Source organism: Ammospiza caudacuta, chromosome 21 (genome assembly GCF_027887145.1).
Source record: "Ammospiza caudacuta isolate bAmmCau1 chromosome 21, bAmmCau1.pri, whole genome shotgun sequence".
NCBI classification, from domain to species: domain Eukaryota; kingdom Metazoa; phylum Chordata; class Aves; order Passeriformes; family Passerellidae; genus Ammospiza; species Ammospiza caudacuta.
The window spans coordinates 3220198-3241556 of NC_080613.1; the positions used below are offsets into that span (position 1 = coordinate 3220198).

Consider the following 21359-nt stretch of genomic DNA (forward strand, 5'->3'; position numbering starts at 1 on the left):
GCCCAAATTGCCAAGGCATGGGGCAGAGGCAAAGCCACCCCCTGGGCAAGGGACAAGCCACAGGCACAAGGACAAGGGGGAATGGATTTGAGCTATGAGAAAGTGTGGTTAGAGCAGATATTGGGGAAAAATCTTTCCCTGGGAGGGTGGGGAGACCCTGGTACAGGGTACCCAGATGGCTGCTCCATCCCTGGAAGAGCTCAAGGCCAGGCTGGATGGAGCTTGGAGCTGGGATAGTGGAAGGTGCTTTTAAGATGATTTTAAGGTCCCTTCTAACCCATTCTATGTGGGAGACAAGGGTGCTAATCCCTAAATCACCCTGGCACCCCATCCCAGCTGGAAATGTGCAGGCAGGTCACCAGCCTGAGTGCAGCGGCACAAATCAAAGCACCCAACAGCAAACAGCTCGTGTTCTCCCTGTGCTTATCAGGGCCTCGATTTGTCTGCCTTTCCATCACCTGGGCTCTGGGGAAGGGCAGCAGCTCCCCTGCCTTCCCTCTCCTCATCCCGTGGTGGCCTCGTCACCGGGAGCTGCTGATCTCATCCATCTGCTAAACCTGCTACAAATGTCACCTCGTGCTTGACAATAACAGGGCATTTCAACAAGCCTCCTGCTTCTATTTAGATGCAACACACATCCTTGTTCACAGTAATGCCTGTTGAATTATGCAGGAACCGGCTTTCAATTTGAGGAGACGCCGTGCCAGACGAAGCCATTTATTTCAGCTCCCTCTCTGGGGTTTGTTTTCAAGTCAGCACCAGGCTGGCTCCAGCTCCCCCGAAGGATTTTTGATCCTGAGAGCAGTCAGAGCCTCTCTGAGCCCTCACTAACTCCTTCAAATAAAGCCCTTTGCAGCTTTGTGGGGATGGGATCCTCATCCTAAATGCAGGTGAGGGTTTGTGCGTGATCCTGAGGGTTTGTACCTGATTTTGGAGAGTTTCACTGAGGGATTGGCTCTGTCCATCCCACAAAGCCTTGACTATCCAAAAGCCACCTAAGGAATGCTAGGAAAAGCTGTCTTTGCAAAAAAAAAAAACATCCCAAAAAGCCAATTACTGACTCCCAGATCCCTCATAGAATTCTGCTGGAAGTGACCCTAAAGATGCTCTATTTCCAACCCCCTGCCACAGGAAGGGATTTCTGACTCAAACCCTCCAAGCCTGATATAAAAAAGAGAGATGAAAGTATTGTTGTAACAGAAAATAAAACACTGCAGAGTCCTAGCACTTGCTCAGAATAGCTGCATTTCATCAGCTCAGCCTCACAGCCACCCAGCAGGAATTGCACAGGGATGTTTCAGTGCATGAGCCTGCTCTCTTGGCAGAGCTCAACCTCTGAGTCCCTCAAAAGACTTGGGGACAACCAGGAGATGCTCCTCAGTCCAGCTTTAGTTGCTGTTTTTCAGAGGAATTCCTCTATTCCCCCTGCTTTCATGGAAAAAGGGGCTATGGAGGAGTGGGGGCTGCCCCTAAACACTGCCTGGGCTGCAGAGGGTCTGTCCTAGAAATGGAATTTCAGAGGATGGTTTGGCTCTCACATTAGGAGATTTCTCCCTTTTGATAAGGGAAATCTCATAGTAAAGAGCCCGAAACACTTTCCCTCACTCTCCATAGAATCCCAGACTGGTTTGGGTTGGAAGGGACCTCAAAACCATCTCATCCCAACCTCCAGACCATCTCATCCCCACACCTTCCACCAGCCCAGGCTGCTCCTGTCCCATTTCCCTGCCATCCCTCCCTTGTGCACACAACACCCTGGTACAGCCCAGCTGCTCCAAGCAGGCCCAGTTATAATGCAAGTTTCTAACTGGGAAAAGAACCTGAAAACCAACTCACAGGCAAATTTCTCCAGGTTTTCTCTCCTCAGAGCCAAGCAGCTGCATAATTCTGCACCTGAGCAGTCACACCCTCATTCCCCAGCTCTTATCTCTCTGCACTTCAGCCACGCAGGTTTATTGCCTTAATTGGACTCTGAGCTCTTCAGAGCAGAGTGTCCTCCTGCCTTTCAGCACTGAGGGCTGTTATTTACAATAAAACCTTCTCTGAGAGCCTTTTTAATCTCTGCTTACAGCACCTCTCACTTCCCTACGGCTGTGGCACAGAAGACACCAAATGCTGGTGGCTGCTGGCTCTGCTGTGCTGCTGCTGAGCTGGCTCACAGAGCCCACAACAGAGCCAAAAATTGCATTTTTGAGCTGGTTCTTTATAGGAGTGTGCCCTTTGTTGATGGAGTGACAAGAGTATTTTTTGTCCTCTCAAAAAAGAAAGAAGCCTAAAAGTTTCTTTCTTCAGTTGGCTGAAAAAGCTGCTTTATAAGCCTAAGGAACTTCAAACTTAAAAATTGCTAATTAGACAAAAACAAAAATGTCTCAAGCAATTTACTAAAAAAAAAAAAAAAAAAAAAAAGTGAACAAAGCAACTAATTACTTTCATAAAGTATTTTATCAAAAGCAAAGACTCCTAGCACTTAGCCCAGTTTTTGTTTGTTATTTTGCCTTTCATTAAACCTTTTTGTTTCTAACACTGCAACAGAAGCCATCTTGGTAATTTTTATGCTTCCAAAAGTAGCTAAGTTATCTTAAATGTGTTATAAGCCTCTAAAAGCTTATGAAAACTGGCTCAAAGAAGTTAAAAGCTTATGAAACCTAGCCCAAGGAAGTTCTATAACAGTTCTTTCCCACAGGGGACAAGCCCTTTGTGCCCCAGCTGTCCTGATGGTCACTGTGGTGTCCCCAGGAGGGGCTGGGCAGAGGTGCTCACCGAGCTGGGGGTCAGGCCCATGTTTGCCTCGATGTAGGTCTCTGTCTTTGGCTCCACAGCCAGCTCAGCCTCCAGGATCTTCTCCACGGGCATGTCCTCGTTGGCGCTGCTCGTGGACTCCACCTCGTTCTCGTTGCGGTCCTTGCCCCGCTGCCGCTCCTCCTGCACGGCTGTGAGGGACACACAGGGACAGTGCCAGGGTCAGACTGCCACAGGGGAGGATCACAGAATTCCCAGAATCACCAGGTTGGTTGGAAGAGATCTTCAAGATCATCAAGTCCAACCCAGCTTCAACAGCTCAACTCAACCCTGGCACCCAGTGCCACATCCAGGCTTGGTTAAACACACCCAGGGATGAGGACTCCACCACCACCCTGGCAGGCAATTCCAGAACTTTATCACTCTTTGTGTGAAAATTTTTTTTCCTGATATCCATCCTGTATTTCCCTTGGTGCAGCTTAGACTGTGTCCCCTGGTTCTGTCAGTTGTTGTTGTCACCACTGAGTCAGGAAGGGATAAGTGACACAGACTCCAGGTCAGAAGGCCAAAGAGGCAAGGAGCCCCCATATTATTGGAACCCCTTCTTTTATACACTGCTCCCATACAGGTGGACCTGACTGGTCACTAAATCAACACATTCCACACGATTGATTCATTAAGAAGACACCCTTTGGTAAAACATCTTATGAGGAAAACACCTTATTGCAAACACCACCTGCAGATTGCTCTCCATTCTTTCTCTCTGCCTCCCTAAAACTTCCCAGACGAATTCATGGAAACCTTATCTGCCTTTCTCTCTCTCTGACCAGACTGTTATCTCCACAATGTGATGGCTGACTCACAATTAAAAGGCAAATCTCATGTACATATGTTACAGAAGTGTTATAGAGTTTAGATTTAGATTTATAGTTATGTTTTACCCCCCTTGTGCTGTTATCAGGGGGTGGCCTGGGTTGGGGATTTTTGGGATTGGGTTGACTCATTACTATGGCAGCACCTGACCCCCAAACATGATTTAAGGAAGTGATCTCCACCACTGAACAGTGAAGAAGGAATCAATGGACAGAATTTTGGAGGAGCTAAAGGGTTAAAAGGCAAAACCTCCATTGTGTGGATGAGCACACGGTGGGAAAAATCCTCTGCTCCCAGCACTGTAATATTATATCTATTCAGCCTTCTGTTATATTTTTTATAAGGTTTTAATAAACCTTTTAAATATTTTGGAATTGAGTAGCATTTCTCACAGAGTCACCCCCCAGGCCCTGCAGGTGGCCATGAAACCCCAAAGGATCCTGAGGATCACCCCCCTCCTGATGTCTGTTCCCAGTGTGGGATATCCCAGGGAATGTGGGGTTTGGGGAAGGCAGGAGCAGCCCCAGCTTGGGAAATCAGCTCTGTGTGAGCATGGAGAGAGATGGTCCTGCTTGGACAGGGAAAGGCCCCTCTCTGCAGAGGGACAGGTCCTGGAAATAAAAAGGTCAAAGACAAATGATGGGAAGCACCACAAAGGAAGCCACACCTCGAGTCACTGTGGGAGAGGGAAAGGGGTGGGTGAAGGGACAGAATCAGGGAATCCTAAAGAAAATTCAGGTCAGTTGAAGGCAGAAATCCCAAATTCGGCCACCTCTGAGGCTGGCAGTGCTGGATTTCCCTGGAGGCCATTGCCATGCCCCTCTGCAGCTCCTGTGGGACAGGAGCTCATGCAAACCTCCATCCTGCCTTTGGCTCCAGACAGACAGGAGAGACCTGTCCCAAATCCTGTGGGGTGGGAATGATCTTGCCAGCAGCCTGTCACATGCTGATGAATTATAGCTGAGCAGCTCAGAGATGAGAAACACTCACTAGATGCTAATAACATTATTATTATTATTAATGACCTCCCTTGGAAACCTGCACATGCTTTTCCTACACCTGGAAGGCAGCTTTGTGCAGCAGCAGTGGGAACTCTCTCTTTCTCCATCACCCTGTCACAGACCCTAAATCCCACACTTTTCCACAGCACATCTGAGCCCACTCTGCTTGAGAACAGCCCAAGCATCTCTGGCCATGAGACACAGCTCTCTGAACCCACCAAGCTCCTTGCTGAGGCACTCCAACAATGTCAAAACTCCAATAACGTCAAAAATTGCAATGTCAAAATTTATTGACAATTACCCCAGCACTCCTTCCCTGCTCCAGCTGAAGCAGGTTATGGGATGTTCAGGTAGAGGATAAAATAAAAATAAAATAAATAAAATATAAAATAAAATAAAATAAAATAAAATAAAATAAAATAAAATAAAATAAAATAAAATAAAATAAAATAAAATAAAATAAAATAAAATAAAATATATAAAATATAAAATAAAAATTTAAAAATAAAATAAATAATACAATAAAATAAATAATAAAATAAAATAACCCCAGGAAATTGAGACACAGGCCAAAGGAGCCCTCTCTAGCTGTTGGTCCCATTAACCCAGCTCCTGGGGCCAATTCCCAGTGCTCCCCCTCCTTCCCTCAGCGTTGCTGTTTGCTGCATGTCAACAGAGCTCAGGCTGTGCCATGTGAAAGCTGTTATGCAAAAAGGCAAGAGGTTCCTTTCTGCAAACTTCTCTGGGCTGCAGAGGCTCCTCAGGCCCACCAACGTTGCCTGCTGGGCTGCCAGAGCCAGGTAAACTCAGATTTGTGTTGTGGCTTTTGTCCATCTGGCGTGGATTCTTCTTCTTTTTCCAAACTCTGCTTTAATTTCACCCCTCCAACCCCACTCCTGCTTCTCCAAGCATCAGAAAGAGGGAAGTTTTTGCTTAATGCCAGCCCTCCTTCAGCAGCACAGATGCACCAAGATTCCTCTGGGCACATCAGAGGAGATGAAACACCTACTAAATAACACGAAAGCCTGAGAGAAAGGCAAACCCTCCACAAATGGGATCTTATAAAAAGATCTAAATGCCAAAGTGCCGCGGGAGATTTGCAGCAGCTCTCAAGGATGATGGTGCAAATTTGGGATCACTGGGGTCACTCCACCATGGTGTTAACCCCAAAACCACATCCTCGTGCTGGACATGGGATTTGTGGCAAAGCATTGCAGAGAGCTGGGCACACTGGGGCTACTTAAAGCCTTCAACCTGCAAATCTCAACCTCATCAGTGCCACATTCCTGGTCTGAACGGTCAGACACACTTCAGGGGTTGAGGGAGAGGATCTTCCAGGGCACTTTGACAGAGATCAGGCTGAACCCAGCTGATACAAACAACCCAGAGACAGATGGGCAGAGATCAGACGTGTAAGGAGTTCTTTCTATTGATTCGAGCTCGGAGCTGCTGCACCAGAAAATCGGTGCTGCAGCTCCCTGCAGAGCTGGTCAGAGCCAGCTGACTCATCCCAGCTCAGCCCCACGCACAGCCTGCACTGCAGCACCGACACCCCGGGCACAGCAGATGGCACAGGCCCACCCAGCAGCCAAAGATAAACCCCAGCCCTCAGCAGGGAGTGTCATCTGCTCTGCTGCACCCTGCTGCCAAGCACAGAGAGCCTCCTCCAACGGCAGGGCAAGTGTGGAATCACTGTGCCATCACCCCTGTCCATCCATCCATCCATCATCCATCCATCCATCCATCCATCCATCCATCCATCCATCCATCCCTCATCCCTCCATCCATCCATCCATCCATCCATCCATCCATCATCCATCCATCCATCCATCCATCCATCCATCCATCATCCATCCATCATCCATCCATCCATCCATCCATCCATCCATCATCCATCCATCCATCCATCCATCCATCCATCCATCATCCATCCATCCATCCATCCATCCATCCATCCATCCATCCATCATCCATCCATCATCCATCCATCCATCCATCCATCCATCCATCATCCATCCATCCATCCATCCATCCATCCATCATCCATCCATCCATCCATCCATCCATCCATCCATCCATCATCCATCCATCCATCCATCCATCCATCCATCCATCCATCCCTCATCCATCCATCATCCATCCATCCATCCATCCATCCATCCATCCATCATCCATCCATCCATCCCTCCATCCATCCATCTACCCATCCATCCATCCACAGGCACAAGCCCAGTGGAAAACATCCAGATTTTCTGGCAGCAGCATTTCCCTGGAGTTCCTGAGGATCTGACAAGCTGTTGTTCCTTCTTAGGACAGGTGCAGAGGGAGACTTCACCATCCCAGGAAAAAAATGAGGACTGTGTTCCTTGAGATATAGGAAAAAAACACAGAAGAGAGGGAAGGAAAGAAGGCCAAGTGTTTTTTTCACCCATGAAATCTGGGAAAATCCCAGCAGTGAGCAGACCCCTCACTCACCATGCAGACCTAGGACCTCATCCCTGGAGTCCACTCCCCACTGCACTGGGGATTAATCAAATAAACCGCAGTGGAGATGGCAAAAACGCATTTTTCAATGGATCTAGTCTAGGAATTGCATTTCTTTGTGGGTTTGGTTTTTATTTATGTTTTTAAGAAGAGAAACACCAAGGTGGCAGCTGCTTGGCAATGTGTCTGGTGACACCAAAATGGGAATAACCCTGTTCTTCTCAGCTCCCAACACTGCTTTTCCTAGTCCTGAGGGTGGCACAGCTTTTGGTCAACAGAACGGGTCTGTCCACCTCAAAAGCAGGAGCTGAGGCAGGAATTTGCCTTGCTGCACCCCAGCAAAGCCTCTGGTGCAAGGCAGAGCTCTCCCAAGCCGTGGCCACCCCGTGTCCCCAGAGCTGACCTCCCCAGCCCTCTCCCCCCTTGCTGATGGCTGTGCCAAGGCTTTTATTCCTCTTCAAGGAGCCTCAGATGGCTGAGAGCTTTTCCAGGCTGGTTTTCTAAACATAAGGGAAGCATTTGAACCTTGCAATCCACTTGAGGAGAAAAAAAGATGCAGTGAGAGAGCTCGGAGAGGCAGCCCCACCTCTTGCAGCTATGTCTGAGCCCAGCCAAGGACAGAAGCCTGTGTTTTCCATGGCACCTGATGAAGAGCCTCTCCTGTTATTCTGCCTGATTTGGTCTGTACTTGCCTCAGGCCAGTTGCTGTCATGTTTCATCTTGAGCTTCTCCAGCCCATCTGCACTTCCCCAGGTCGTGGTACAGCAAGACACGGAGCCCCATGTGTCCAAGCCACTCCTTGGAGACCTCTGGTGTCTTTAAAATCCAAAATGTCTCGTCCTGTGGATTGCAGATGAGCCTCAGCTATCCAAGCCTGAGGGCTGATGGGCCAAAATGCCAAGATCCATCCTCTGCAGGTGCCCACATCACACTGCACACCCTGGCTTTGCTCATGCGGCAGCATCTGATGGCTAAAAAAGCAGCTTTGAGTCCATTGCAAAAGTGCCACCCCACCCAGTTCTGGCGCCCAAACCAAGCCCTGTGGGTGGGCACTGCACCTCTGCACCAAAGGGATGTCAGTGGAGGGAGGAGAGGATTTTCCACAGGGCTTTGGTGTTTCTGAGAGGGCAGGAGCAGCTCAGGTTTGTTTATTTGCTGGGAGAGACCTGGAGGCTACAGCAGCTCCAGCGACACTTACCCAGTGTCGATACAGAGCTTTATGGGATGGAAATCCAACCCTCCAGGAGGAGCAGGGTGGGGAAAGGATAATTCACTTATATCCACAAATACCCTTTCACCCACAAATACCCTTTCCATGGGGAAAGGATAATTCACTGCCCCAAAAACTGAGTTTTCTCAAGGAAACACCTCTCTGTGAACTGAGAGCACACGGGGAGGCACCAAAGCTCAGCCCAGAGATCCCAAACCTGCCCAGTTTTAGTTTTCCCCCATCCTGCAGGTGGGAGGTTGTTTATGAGGTGCTGGGTGGGGGTTATTGGGCATTTCTGTTTCTTTCACATTGAAATTTATTTGGCTCTGCTGCCTTTCACAAAGCCACATTTTTGCTGTGCATCATCAGCATCTTGAAGCATTTATGCCCCAGGTACCTGTTTATATCCAAAATGCCAAGACAGCTGAGAAAACAAATTCAGACAGTGTTTCTTCTGCTTTGCTTTCGTGTGTCACCTTTCTTTTTTTCTTTTTTCAGAGGTGCAGCTTTCTGCTACTGTAAACAACCTCAAAAGCTGCAACACATGAAATAAATGGGTTTTTTTTCCCCTCCAACATTTTCAACTGAACGCTGTAATTTTTTTAAAGGATGCAAAATACCACGGTGATAATTAAAAAGTGTAACTTCAGAGTGTTAAAAAGTGGATTGAAACCTTTGCATGCAGTTAGTTCACAAGAGGAACAGCTCTGGAAAACAACAGCAAAAAATCTCTAGCTCACTTCACTCTCTGGACACTGAAGTATAAACAAACAGCAACAAAAGGAGAGAAAACCATAAGCCAAACTCGTTTTCTCAACCTAAGAGCATCCTTAAAAACAAAAAAAAAAAAAAAAACCCAAATCAAGCATCATTTAACCAGCTGGTTTAAAGAGCAGCACTTTAAAAGGATATAAGAAACAAGCTCATTAAGCTGGAAGACATTTTCCATTCCAAAATTACTCCTAAAAATAACTGTGCTCTTGAACTCTGCCCCTTTATTAGGCTGTGGCCACTCGCCTGCTTTCACATTCACTTGGACAGTGGGCTGGAAACCTGAATTCCTGATTTCTCCTCAGATTCCTGGTGCTGCAGAGGGATGGTCCAGGAGCTGGGATGGCCCAAACTCCAGGGAATCAGGCACATGTGGGAATCTCCAGTCCCTCTGGAGTGACTGAGCATCTCCCTGGAGACATGGGAAGGTTTCCAGGCAGTGGAGATGCTGCAAGTCCAACCTTTCCCAGGCTGAACCCCTCAGCTTGGCAAGGGAGAGGGGGAAAACCAACCCACAAACACAGGAAGGGACAGAATTAACTCAGGCTGTGAAGAGCGGGCGTGCAGCTGGACAGATGTCCTGCACGCTCTGAGCCTGGCTCTGGCTCTCAGCACAGCACCTGCACCTGGATTCAGGAACAACCTTGGGGTCAGCCAGGCAGCCTGAGCTGCAGGTGCTGCAGGGGAACAGCTCTCTGCCCTCCAGATGGGCTCTGACATGCACCAACACCATTTCACCCACCTGGCACCAAAGCCCAGCCTGCAGCTGGCACGTGGGACCCAGCGGGTCCTGGCTCTCCCCAGGAGCCCCTCACATCCAGGGAAGGCTCTGGGATCCCTTCTCCCATCCTGGCATCCCCAGGAGCTCCTCATGTCCCAGAAAAGGCTCTGGGATCCCTTCTCCCATCCTGGCATCCCCAGGAGCTCCTCATGTCTCAGAAAAGGCTCTGGGATCCCTGCTCCCATCCCAGCAGCCCAGCAGGTCCTGGCTCTCCCCAGGAGCCCCTCACATCCAGAAAAGGCTCTGGGATCCCTGCTCCCATCCTGGGCAGCTCAGCAGGTCCTGGCTCTCCCCAGGAGCCCCTCACATGCAGGGAAGGCTCTGGGAGCCGTTTCCCAGCCCTGCTCCCTGTGAGGCAGCCACGGGAGCATGGGAAAGGCTCCTCACTGGTATTTCCTGCTCCCTGTGTGATCCCAGAGGCGCTGCCAGCTCTCCTCAGCTGGGACAGCCCCAAGTTCACCACGCCCCTGCTGACCCTGTCACCTCCCTGTCACCCCCTGACACATAGCACCCCCATCCCAAACCCCGCAGTGCTCACTCCCAGCTCTTCACAAGAGCTCTGCCTCCCTCATTCTGAGACAATTCCCAATTTTCCCCTTTTGAAGCCAAGGCTGCTGGTGCACAGACACCTCAGAGCCTGATGAGGAACAGATTGAGCAGAGAGAGTTCAGCTCCTGGGTGCAAACAGCCACCCCCACAATAATAACCCCTGCATTAGTCAAGATCCCTGATGGTAATCTTAATTTTGTTGACTATCCTGTATTTAGTGGGAGACAGAGTACAAAAAACCAAAGCATTCCACAGCTGGCAGAAATTCATAGGGGAAAAAAATGTTCCCAGCTGCTTATTTATTATGGCTGCAGCATCTCAGAGAGCATGGGGCTCACTCATTGTGAATGTTGGGATCTCTCTGACGTGTTCCTAGCAGGGAACAGCCAGAAGGGATGCACACAGCAGGAGGAATCCCCTGCCCCTGCAGGCTTTCCCCTCTTTGAGCCAAGGTTTGTAGCCCTGAAGGATCCCTGTCCCCCTGCTGCTGCTTCTGATGGGCACAAGCTCCATCCCTCCATGTTCACCTCAGACCCCTCAGCTGCTGGGATCAAACCCTTCCAAACCTTGATTCTGCCTTTTCTAATCCAAATTCTCACTCAATAACCCCTTTTCTTTTACCCTCTTTAAATGGAGTACAGCCTTGGCTCTCACTCCTCCTCCCAGCATCACTCCCCAGCCCAGCCCTGCCTCTCACTCAGCTCCAGCACTGATTTTAGAGGCTTTCACTGTGCTTGCGCCAACGCCCAGCACCTCTGGGCTACAGGAGGGAGACTCCTCAGCAGGAATCTGCTGTGCCTTTACACAGCTGTAAATTAGCTCTCCAGAACAAGATGTTTTTCAGGGAAATGAGGCCCATAACCCAGGCTCTGTTATTTAAAAGATACAAGAGTTTATGGTAGAGAATAAAACGCCAGCTATGATGTGAATACTTAAGCAATGCAGGATTTAGCCCAAAACTCTTCCTCAAAATAGAGGTGGGAGCAGGATTGGTGTGAGGCCAATTCCAGTCAGCTGGGATGGGTGCAGTGGGAACAGACCTTTATTTGACAAACCAGGTGGATTTCACATGTGAAACTCCAGAGCTGCTCAAAACCAGAGCTCAGCAAGACCCAACTTCTGACTTTCAGCTTTAGGACAACTGAGACATTTCTGTGAGACACTGAATTTTCAGGTTTATAACAAGAGACAGGGGAGTTATTCCAGCTTTCCCTACATGGGGATTATGCCTAAATCATCAAATGATGACTGTCAAATCACCAATTCCTGCCCTTCCCTCACCAGATCCATCAGCACTGCCTGAGTGCACTCCTGGAGTTACCACGACCCCATTTGTCACACTTTTAAATAATTGTCTGATCATTATGAATTCATTTGCTATTCATTGTGATAATGTTAATCAAGATGAATTAATAGAGTCCTCACACTGTACGTGCTCCCTGGGGACTTCCACCACCATTGAGAAATTAATTAATGGACCTGTAATTTTTAGCGGTGCTGCCCATGCAATCACCACTAAGGGCAGGCAGGGAGCAGGTACCTGCTCACAGGGTGGCAGAGTTCCAGCATTCCTGCTGCTCCTCCCAGCCCTACACACCTTGTCCTGGGGGGCTGAGGGGTAACTGGGTCAGTGGATGCAGTGCCAGGGGAAGGGGATGCTCTGCATTTCTCTTGTTGAACACACAGGAGAATTCTTGGCTGCTTTTTGGTCATCTGAGCCTCCCATGGCTCAGGTTTTGGATCAGATTTTCCTCATCCCATCGCACATCTCCCATGGGATCCAGTACTGCCCAGGGCAGTGCCAGCCCCCATTCCCGCCCTGAATGCCTCAATCTTTGCATTCCACGGTCTGCTGGGGCAGGAACATTTGTTCTGAGCACTGAAGGGTTAAGCTCAGCAGGGCCAAGGAGGTCCCCTGGGTGCCCTGGCAATCCCCCCACACCTCCAGCACAGACAGCTGTGACACTTGGTGATTTTGGTCCTCGGGTAACCCCATAAACTGAGCGTGGCAGGGTTTGCCCAACACTCAGAGCAGCTCCAGCACTGCCCCGTTTATTCCACACTCCAGACAGCCCTAAGTGCTCTTCAAAGGCTCCCAGGCTGGAGCTGTGGGCCAGGGCCAGAGCAGGGCTGCCTTTATCAGCCTGTCAGGGAGGCAAGTGTGGCTCTGAAGATGTAAGGGGAGAAAGCAGCCCAGAACTGGGGTCACTCTCACGTCCTGTCTGCTAAAAGCCTGCTCTGCCAGCTAGATTAGAACAGACACAGTCAGCATTTCAAAAGATCATTTAAAAGAGGCACTGCCGGGGAAATTTAGATCCTAAATTTAAATTCCACTAAGGAAGAGCTATCTTAAAGAGACCAAACTGCTTTCCTCTTCCCAATGAGACAAAAAATGCAGCGCTGGAGTAGGTGCTGAGGCACTGGCACGGGATACCCAGGGAAACTCATCCCTGGAAGTGACCAAGACCAGGCTGGAGTGGAAAGTGTCCCTAGAACATCCCTCTGGCAGTTCAGGATGGCCAGGACCCCTGCCAGGGGGCTCAGAAGCCCTGGCACAGACCCCAAAACACCTCTGGGTTTGATTATGACCTGTGGAGCAAATTACCAACCTTAGATGAGGATCAGCAAGCCACAACAGTTTAAGTAGAATAATAGTGAAGTTATCACGGGGTGGAAAAGTAGATTTTGGGGGTTTTGCTGTGGGGGTTCAGTGGGCAAGATGGAGGGAACTGGGTGTGTCCAGCCTTTCTCCTTCTTCTCCTTGGCCTCCATCTCCTGCTGTGATGTTGGCACTTTTAGATTGGTTTAGAGTAGAAGCTCACTGTCTAACACAGGTGATATTGGAAAGTAATTGTAAACATTGTACACATAGTTTTTAGTATAAAGACATAACACTGCCCTGGGGGCAGGCAGAGTGCCTGGAACTGTCCTGCTGGATGGACCTCAGCAGCACAGGAGAAATTTTTTTATAGATAAGACGCAATAAACAACCTTGAGACCGAGAAATGAAGAGCCCTGACTCCTTCTTCAAGCGCTGGGCTGGGAAAAGAGACTTTCTAACTTTTCTCAGGGTCACTCTGACAAGATAAATATCCCAACACCCACCCATCACCTACACACTGCTCTGGCACTCACAGGGAATGGAGGCTCTGCAAGAAGAGGCTCTGGAGGCCACGAGATGCTGCGGCTGAGGCGCAAAACCAAACCGCAAACGAGATTTTTATCACCAGCGCAACAACACCCCTCAGCAAGGCTGCCACCACCTCTTGGTGCCCTCTAAACCCCCTGCAGCCCCCTGGGCAGGCTGGCCTTACCTTCTCTCTTCATGCCCATGGCCAGACACTTCTGGTAGCGGCAGTACTGGCAGCGGTTGCGCTGGCGCTTGTCGATCAGGCAGTCCTTGTTGTCCCGGCACGTGTAGGTCAGGTCCTTCCGCACCGTGCGCTTGAAGAAGCCTTTGCAGCCCTCACAGCTGTAAACCCCGTAATGTTTACCTGGGGGAGGGAGAAAAATCAAGTTTAGAGGTGGTCCCAGATCCTTTCTTTGCCAGCAGATCTTCCCAGGGACTCTCCCAGCTGAGTTTTGGGGGGAGCAGAGGTTTCTTGGAGGTGGAAAGTGGTGGTTTGGCTTCCACAGAATCAGGATGCCATCCATGGGTCACATCCTGCCTTCCACCCATGGAAAGGCCATTTCTGGGCCATACAGCAGGATGGGGGCAGTGCAGAACATTTGTTTTGATCATTATGAATGTTCTGATCACTATGAAATCATTGTGATAATGTGAATCAAGATGAATTAACAGAGTCCTCACACTGTACGTGCTCCCTGGGGAGTTCCACCACCATTCAGAAATTAATTAATGGACCTGTCCAGGGGTGTCCCCCTGTACCTCTGTGAGCTCTCTGAGCCCCCCACAGCAGACACACAACCCAGCCTGCCCTGTACCACGTTCCCACCCTCCACTTCCAGCCTGGATCCCAGGAGGAGTCCCCAAGGGCTCACAAACCAGGCAACCAGAGCTCTCCTGGAGCAGGGAGCTTTTAGAAAAGCAGGAGAATAAAGGGAATTAGCCCAGTGGAGGAACTCCTTGTCAAGAGCACCTTTTCATGTGGCACTGAGTGACAGCACCAGTGAGGATCAAAGGATGGGGACAGGGAGGGCACACCCCCCTGATGTTTCCCAGTAGGGTGAGGATGGGACCCCACTGCTGAACAGGGCCCTAGGGTCTCCTGGCTTGGCTCTTTATCCCCTGCTAGGAGGGACAGGCAGGTGCTGTTCCTTTGAGAGAGCACTCAAAGGTGCTGCCAGGAGCCTGGGAGCCAATGCCACCCCTCTGCCACACCCCAGCCCCCTGCCCTGAGCCCCTGCCAGCCTCACCCGAAGATCTGTCCCCGCAGATGGCACATATGTGCTTGGTGAAGGAGGCCATCGTTCCTGAGGGGTGTGCTGGCACTTTGAGGACTCCATTGAGCCCCAGAGGTGGCTTGATGTCTTCTGTGCTGGTGACGGAGTTCATGGGCGAGTTGAGCTGTGGAGGAACAAGCACAGGGCTCAGCTGGCACTGGGGACATGGGGACATGGGGCTGTGTCACTCACACACAGGACAGGACAGGACACAATTCCAGTGGGCACCAGCACAGCTGAACCAAGAGGATTTGGGCACACAAAGGCACAAGAGCTGGGGTGGCTCTGAGCTGGCAGCAGGGTGGCACAAGGGGCAGGACACGGCCAGCCTCCCAAGCACTGTGCAGGGCTGACCCTGCCCATGCAAGGAGGATGTTTTCCCATGATTTAATTGGGAAGCAAGCTCCTCCTGCACCGCCCCAGCACAGCCCCCAGAGCCAGGGCTCAGCAGCCACCCCAGTTTCACACCAGCACAGGACAAAGGCAGCAAAATCTGCAGTGGTGGCTGGTGGGACAGCTGCTGGCTGGGAGAGAGCCCCGGCAGGGATGATGAAGGCCAGGACACTCTTGTTTAGCTCTGTAGTTTATGGATATCCCTTCAGCATTATCTCTCCAAAGGAAAGCTCCATGGCTCCAAATAAACACATCCCAGCTGCAACAGGGCCTGGATTCCAGAGCTGGAGTGGGTGGGACATGTCCCTGCAACTCCCAAATGTCTGTGCTTCCTTCCCCTGGGCCCCAGCAAGCAGAGAACTGGGTGGAACTGGCACCACGGCACTGCTGTGGAGTGAAGGGTTCCTGGGCTGAATCCCCACCGTGCTGTTACACACATGTGTGCACAGAGAAACTGAGGCACAGAGCTGTAGGACTGACCCATCTCAGTGAGTGGACAAGCTCACCCCATCCAGGAGGGTCTGGGGGTGATGAGGACTTGGACTTGGTCAGCTCTGGAGCACAGCAGAGCTGGCTGGGATCACTGGGGGTGTCCCCAAGGGAATCAGCCTGTCCCAGAGCCACCATCCAGCCACCCTCCAAGCCCAGGATGGATTCACAGGCCTGTGCCCCAGTTTGTTCCCTTTCTCTACTCGAACAGAGATCCCCAGCAACTGCACTTGTCACAAATTAATTCAGGGAAGTCCCAGGGCTTGTGATCTGTCAATTAGAGCAGCACAGCCTCTCCTCTGGCTTTCAAGTCTCCAGGCTGGTGGGGAATATTTGGCAGGCAGATGACTGGCAGCCACACAGCAGAGCCAGGTAAACCCACCCTGGAGAGATGGGATGGATGTGCCTCCCTCTGCCACCCTGCCTGTGCCAGCTGATGGATCAAAGGCAGCTGGGAGCTGGTGCCACCCAGGGACGCACTGCTGGCTTCAGCTGCTGTTTGAAAGAGCAGAGAGGGGAGGGAGGAGCAGGTCCCAGCCAGGAGCATCTCTTTTTGAGTGCTACACGACCTCTGTGCTCCCCTGGCAGCAAGGGTGGCCAGGACAGGGTGAACTGCCCCAGGAGTTCCTCCCAGAGCCCTCTCTGGGATGTGGAGCCAGTTCCCAGTGCAGCTGGTGGTGATGGTTTGTGGCACACTGCATCCCTGGCTGTGGGAGCCAGCCCAGAGCCCATGGCTGCCTGATGAAGATAAAACCTTTCACCATCACCTCCCCCAGCCCCAGCAGCCCACAGAGCCCACCTGGGCAGCCCCCCAAAAACACTGGGGCAGAGCAAGCCCCACCAGGAGGGTGGGGGTCCCACCAGCCTCCTCAGCCCTGTGAATCAGCTGCTCAGAGCTGAGTCAGCCCCGGGCTGGGGAGGGGACAGTCACCAGTTCCTCTCCCAGCGCTGGCTCCAAAGCTCAGCAGAGCCAGCCCGGGGTTCCCACAGCACCCTGGCGCCTGCCCTGGGAGCACGTGCAGGACAGAGCAGGGGACAGCAGCCCCTGGCCCTGGCACAGCATTGCTGCTCTGGGACAGCACGGCTCCAGCTCAGCAACGAGCCCAGACAGGGCAGGAACCGGGGCTCTGCCTCCCCATGACACCAGCACCTCTGGGCTCCTTCCTTCCCTCTCCACTCATTGCACCCAGCACCGAATCCTGGCTCTGCTGGCAAGCAGAGCTTTATTCCTCCTCCTCCTCCCATCCCAAAAACCACCCCAGCCCTTCCCCAGTCCCCCAGGCACCCTTACAACGAGCATTGTGCACAGGCAGAGATCTAATCCCACATCTGATCTCTCCCCACTGGCCCCGGGCATCCCAAGCTGCTGCCAGCGCTGCCTGGGGCGGCTGCTCCACGCAGCCCTGCATGGAAAATCCTCCCTTGCAGCTCCTGCTGAAAAACCTGCACTGTTTTCCCCGTTTTCCCATCATTTTCAGGCAAGAGGGTTGAAGCAGTGTGTAAATCCCACAGCTGCAGGGTCTAGCCCTCCCAGTCTGGCCCTCATTCCTGGGCCGGCTCAGCACCAGTATCCCTGCCATGGATGCTGGGATCCCGTGGCAGGATCACTGATTTTGGGGCTGTGTTTGCAAACCCTGCAAGATCCTGGGATCTTGGAAACCCTGGAAGATCCTGGGATCTTGGAAACCCTGGAAGATCCTGGGATCTTGCAGTGTTTGCAAACTCCCAGTGCTGGAGGGAGAGCACTGGGAGCACCCAAGGGTTGCAGGGTCCTCCCCTCTGCAGAGCCAGAAGGGGCGGGGTGAGCCCCCCGTTTTCTGGGAGCCTGGCAGCTCCTTCCCACCCCGGTGGGGCTGGGATGGAGGGGACCCACCCTGGGGACCTCGCACACGCTGTGCCCTTCTGCTCTGCTGCCTCTCCAGAGGCGACGAGGCGTGGCCTGATGGCAAGTGGCATCTGCCATCTGATGCAAAGCACCTTCCATCAGTGCCATCCCTGCCCGGCCACGGGGGCCACACGCCTCATTACCCCTGTGCCGGGCCAGGGGGGCTGCGCTGCCCCCCCGAGCATCGGCCTCGCTGCTGCCCCCTCCTCCTCCTCCTCCTTCCCCCTGCACTCTGCCGGCCCAGGTAGGCGCCTCTGCCCGCTGCAGGGACAGGGACAGGGACCTAATGTGGCCAGACAGGGAACAGATGGCAGGAGCCATTAGGCTGAGAACCTCCCAAGTGTCACCTTGAGGAAAAACACTTCAGACAAGTCCCTGAACAAAGGATGGGTGTTCCAAGGGATGGAGGCAAGGGCTGGAGCCATCAAGAGCTGAAGCCACAAGGATCGGAGCCATCAAGAACTGGAGACACCTGGGCTGGAGCCATGAAGGGCTGGTGCTACCAGGGTTGCTGTCACCAGGCCTGAGCCACCAGGGATAGAGCCATGAAGGGCTGGAGCCACCAGGATTGGAGTCAACAAGGGTTGGAGCCACAAGGACTGGAGCCACCAGAGCTGGAGCCATCAGGGCTGTAGCCATCAAGGCTGGAGCCACCAGGATTGGAGCCATGAAGGGCTGGTGCTACCAGGGTTGGAGTCAATAAGGGTTGGAGCCACCAAGGCTGGGGCCATCAGGGTTGGAGCCACCAAGAGCTAGAACTACAAGGACTGGAGCCACCAGGGCTGGAGTCAACAAGGGTTGGAGCCACCAGGGCTGGAGCCAGCCTCCTCCCAGCCCCATCCCACCACATTCTCACTTCCCCTTCTGCCCTGGAGCTCTGCTTCGTTTCAGTTCCCCGCTGGCCGCTCCTAAACTGCCCTTCACCATCGCCCCTTCCCCACCAGCTCCCCGGCCTGTGGCTCCCCCCAGGGTTGCCTCACATCCCCCTTCCCTCTCCTTCCCCATCATTTTGGCTCTGGGGCTGCTGATTTTGCTCTGGCTGCCCGTTCCCAGGCACAGTTTCAGTTCCTCTTCCCCTGGCCCTGGGGTGGGAGGGAGGGACGTGTCCACCCTGCTGCTGTCCTTCAGAAGGAAGCAGGTCCCTGCACATCTGAGGGGGTCACAGGCTGAATCCTGCATGAGAGAAGCTCATCCAGAGGCAAATCTTATTCCTCTCTGACCAGCACAGGGATGCTGGATACTGGGGAAGCTGCCTGTGGGTCCCCAGACATAGCAGCCATGTAGTAAAATAGCCCCACGTAGTAAGACAGCCCCATGTAGTAAAAAGCCCTGTTATCCCTGAGAATAAATCAGGCCAATATTTAAAAATAAAGGTGCTGGCAGGTGCTTGAAGTCCCAGAGAGGGCCTGGAATAAATAAACCTGCAGCCAGTGGCAGGTGGTGGCCAATTCCTTAATCTGCCCTTTTACTAAACATATCCCGTGCGAGCAGCCAGCAACAGGTGGCAGGGGCTGGCCAGCACCCCAATCTGGCTATTTTTAAAAAGAGCTTATCTCACCCTGCTTGGAGGGGTTTTTACATAATCTTTAGCCACTGAAGGCCACTCCTTGCCCTGTGAGCAGGCAGAAGAGCCCTGGGTTTGTACAAGTGACAGGATAAGGGGAAATGCACTCAAGTTGTGCCAGCAGAGTTGGGGTTGGCTGTCTGGGGTAATTTCTTCACTGAAAGGGTTGTCAGGGAAGTGGTGGAATCACCATCCCTGGAAGTGTTAAAGGTGTGTGGGTGTGACACTTGGGGACATGGGTTTGTGGTGGGCTTGGATGATCTTAGAGGGTTTCTCCAACCAAAACGATTCCATGGTTCTGTGGGGAACGTGGGCTGGCCCTGGAGGAGAAATGCTGCTTCCCAAGAAGGAGAAGAATCCCAGAAAATCCTAGCGTGGCTCTGGCTCCTGCCACAGCTGCACCAGCCCCCAGGTGACCCAGGTGACTCCCCTTCCACCTCAATCCTGGTGACAGTAGTTGATGGCCAGCCGTGTTCCAGCTCTGCTGGTCCCTCACAGCCCACCCCAATGGAGCAGGATGTCTCAGGCTTAGCTTCCCCCTTGTGCTTCTGCTTTTTGCCTCCCCTTGGTGCCTGTCTGCATGAGGAACACCCAGAGGTGGCTCCTCCTTGCCCAAACAGGTCACAGTGTCCCCTCAGCACTGTCCCCAAACAGGCCTCAGTGTCCCCTCAGCAGTGTCCCCAAACGGGCTTCAGTGACCCCCTCAGCAGTGTCCCCTCAGCAGTGACCCCAAGCAGGTCACAGTGTCCCCTCAGCACTGTCCCCAAACAGGCTGCAGTGTCCCCTCGGCAGTGTCCCCACTCAGGCCATACTGTCCCCTCAGCAGTGTCCCCACACAGGCCGCAGTGTCCCCTCAGCAGTGTCCCCACAGAGGCTGCAGTGTCCCCTCAGCAGTGTCCCCACACAGGCCATACTGTCCCCTCAGCACTGTCCCCAAACAGGCCGCAGTGTCCCCTCAGCAGTGTCCCCACACAGGCCGCAGTGTCCCCTCAGCAGTGTCCCCACACAGGCCATACTGTCCCCTCAGCAGTGACCCCAAACAGGCCGCAGTGTCCCCTCAGCACTGTCCCCACACAGGCCGCAGTGTCCCCCAGCAATGTCCCCTTACCTGCGGGCTGCTGGTGCCGAATCCCAGGCTGGGCGTGGAGGGGACAGACATCGAGTGTGGCCCCATGGGGGAGCTGATGACGGAGAAGGGGGGGCCCATGCCGTTGATGGGCGAGCTCAGGGTGCTGATGGGCGAGTGCAGCTGGCCCGGCGAGCCCAGCGAGGAGCCGATGCCCGGCCCGATGGACGGGTGCAAGGACGGCGTGGCCATGGGCCCCCGGCTCGTGGGGGAGTTCAGGGACGTGGAATTCACCTGGTTGGAGAAATCTGCAAGAGAAGGAGGACAGGGAAGGTGTTGAGCCATCCATGTGGGACACAGACCTGAGCCACAGCTCCCTGTTCTTCCCCCAAAGTTCCCAGTGTACTCCATCTTTCCAAACCACCTTCTGGAGTATCCATGAAGGCACCCATGTAGGACACAGCCCTGAGCCACAATCCACTCTTCCTCCCCCAGAATTCCCAGTGTACTCCATCTTTCCAAACCACCTTCTTCTGGAGTATCCAGAATTAGAGGATTAAGAGCATTTCCACCTCGTTAAGAGCATTTCCACCTCAAGCCAGGCATCAGCGCCCTCCTCCACCTCCCTGGCACAGCTCTGAGCTCTGCCAGGTGTTGGATTTGCAGGGAATGCCCCAGATGAAAGCAGGAACGATGCATTTGACTCCATGTTCTCAGAAGGCTAATTTATTTCTTTATAAAATTATATTAAAGAATACTATACTATGCTATACTAAAGAATACCAAAAAGATAGTTACTAATACTAAAAAGCTAATAATAAAAGAAATAATAATAAAAATTAAAAAATAATAATAAAAACTCTTGATTCTTTCCAGAGTCTCAACACAGCTTGGCCCTGATTGGCCAAAGAGTCAAAACAACTCTACCAGAATCCAATGAAACAATTACTTGTGAGTAAACAATCTCCAAGCATATTCTACATAAGCAAAACAACAACAACAAAAAGCAAATGGAGTAAGAATTGTTTTCCTGTTCTCTGAAGCTTCTCAGGAGAAAAATCCTGAGCAAAGAGATTTTTTTCAGGGAATGTGAATGTCATAGCCAGGGGCTGAGTGTGGCTGCTCCAGCTATAGAATAATTTGGATTTAT

General features: G+C 52.1%; 1 protein-coding gene across 1 annotated transcript in view; it reads right to left on the bottom strand.

The window, feature by feature from the left end:
* The window catches only part of RXRA (retinoid X receptor alpha), a 105084-nt gene that overhangs the window by 16968 nt on the left and 66757 nt on the right, over positions 1–21359 (bottom strand). Inside the window, exons 2-5 of the mRNA XM_058818105.1 lie at positions 20252–20517; positions 14786–14936; positions 13723–13902; positions 2761–2930 (exon numbers count right to left, since the gene is read on the bottom strand). Of these exons, the coding sequence (XP_058674088.1) occupies positions 2761–2930; positions 13723–13902; positions 14786–14936; positions 20252–20517 (767 nt within the window). The remainder of the gene's footprint in view (positions 1–2760; positions 2931–13722; positions 13903–14785; positions 14937–20251; positions 20518–21359) is intronic.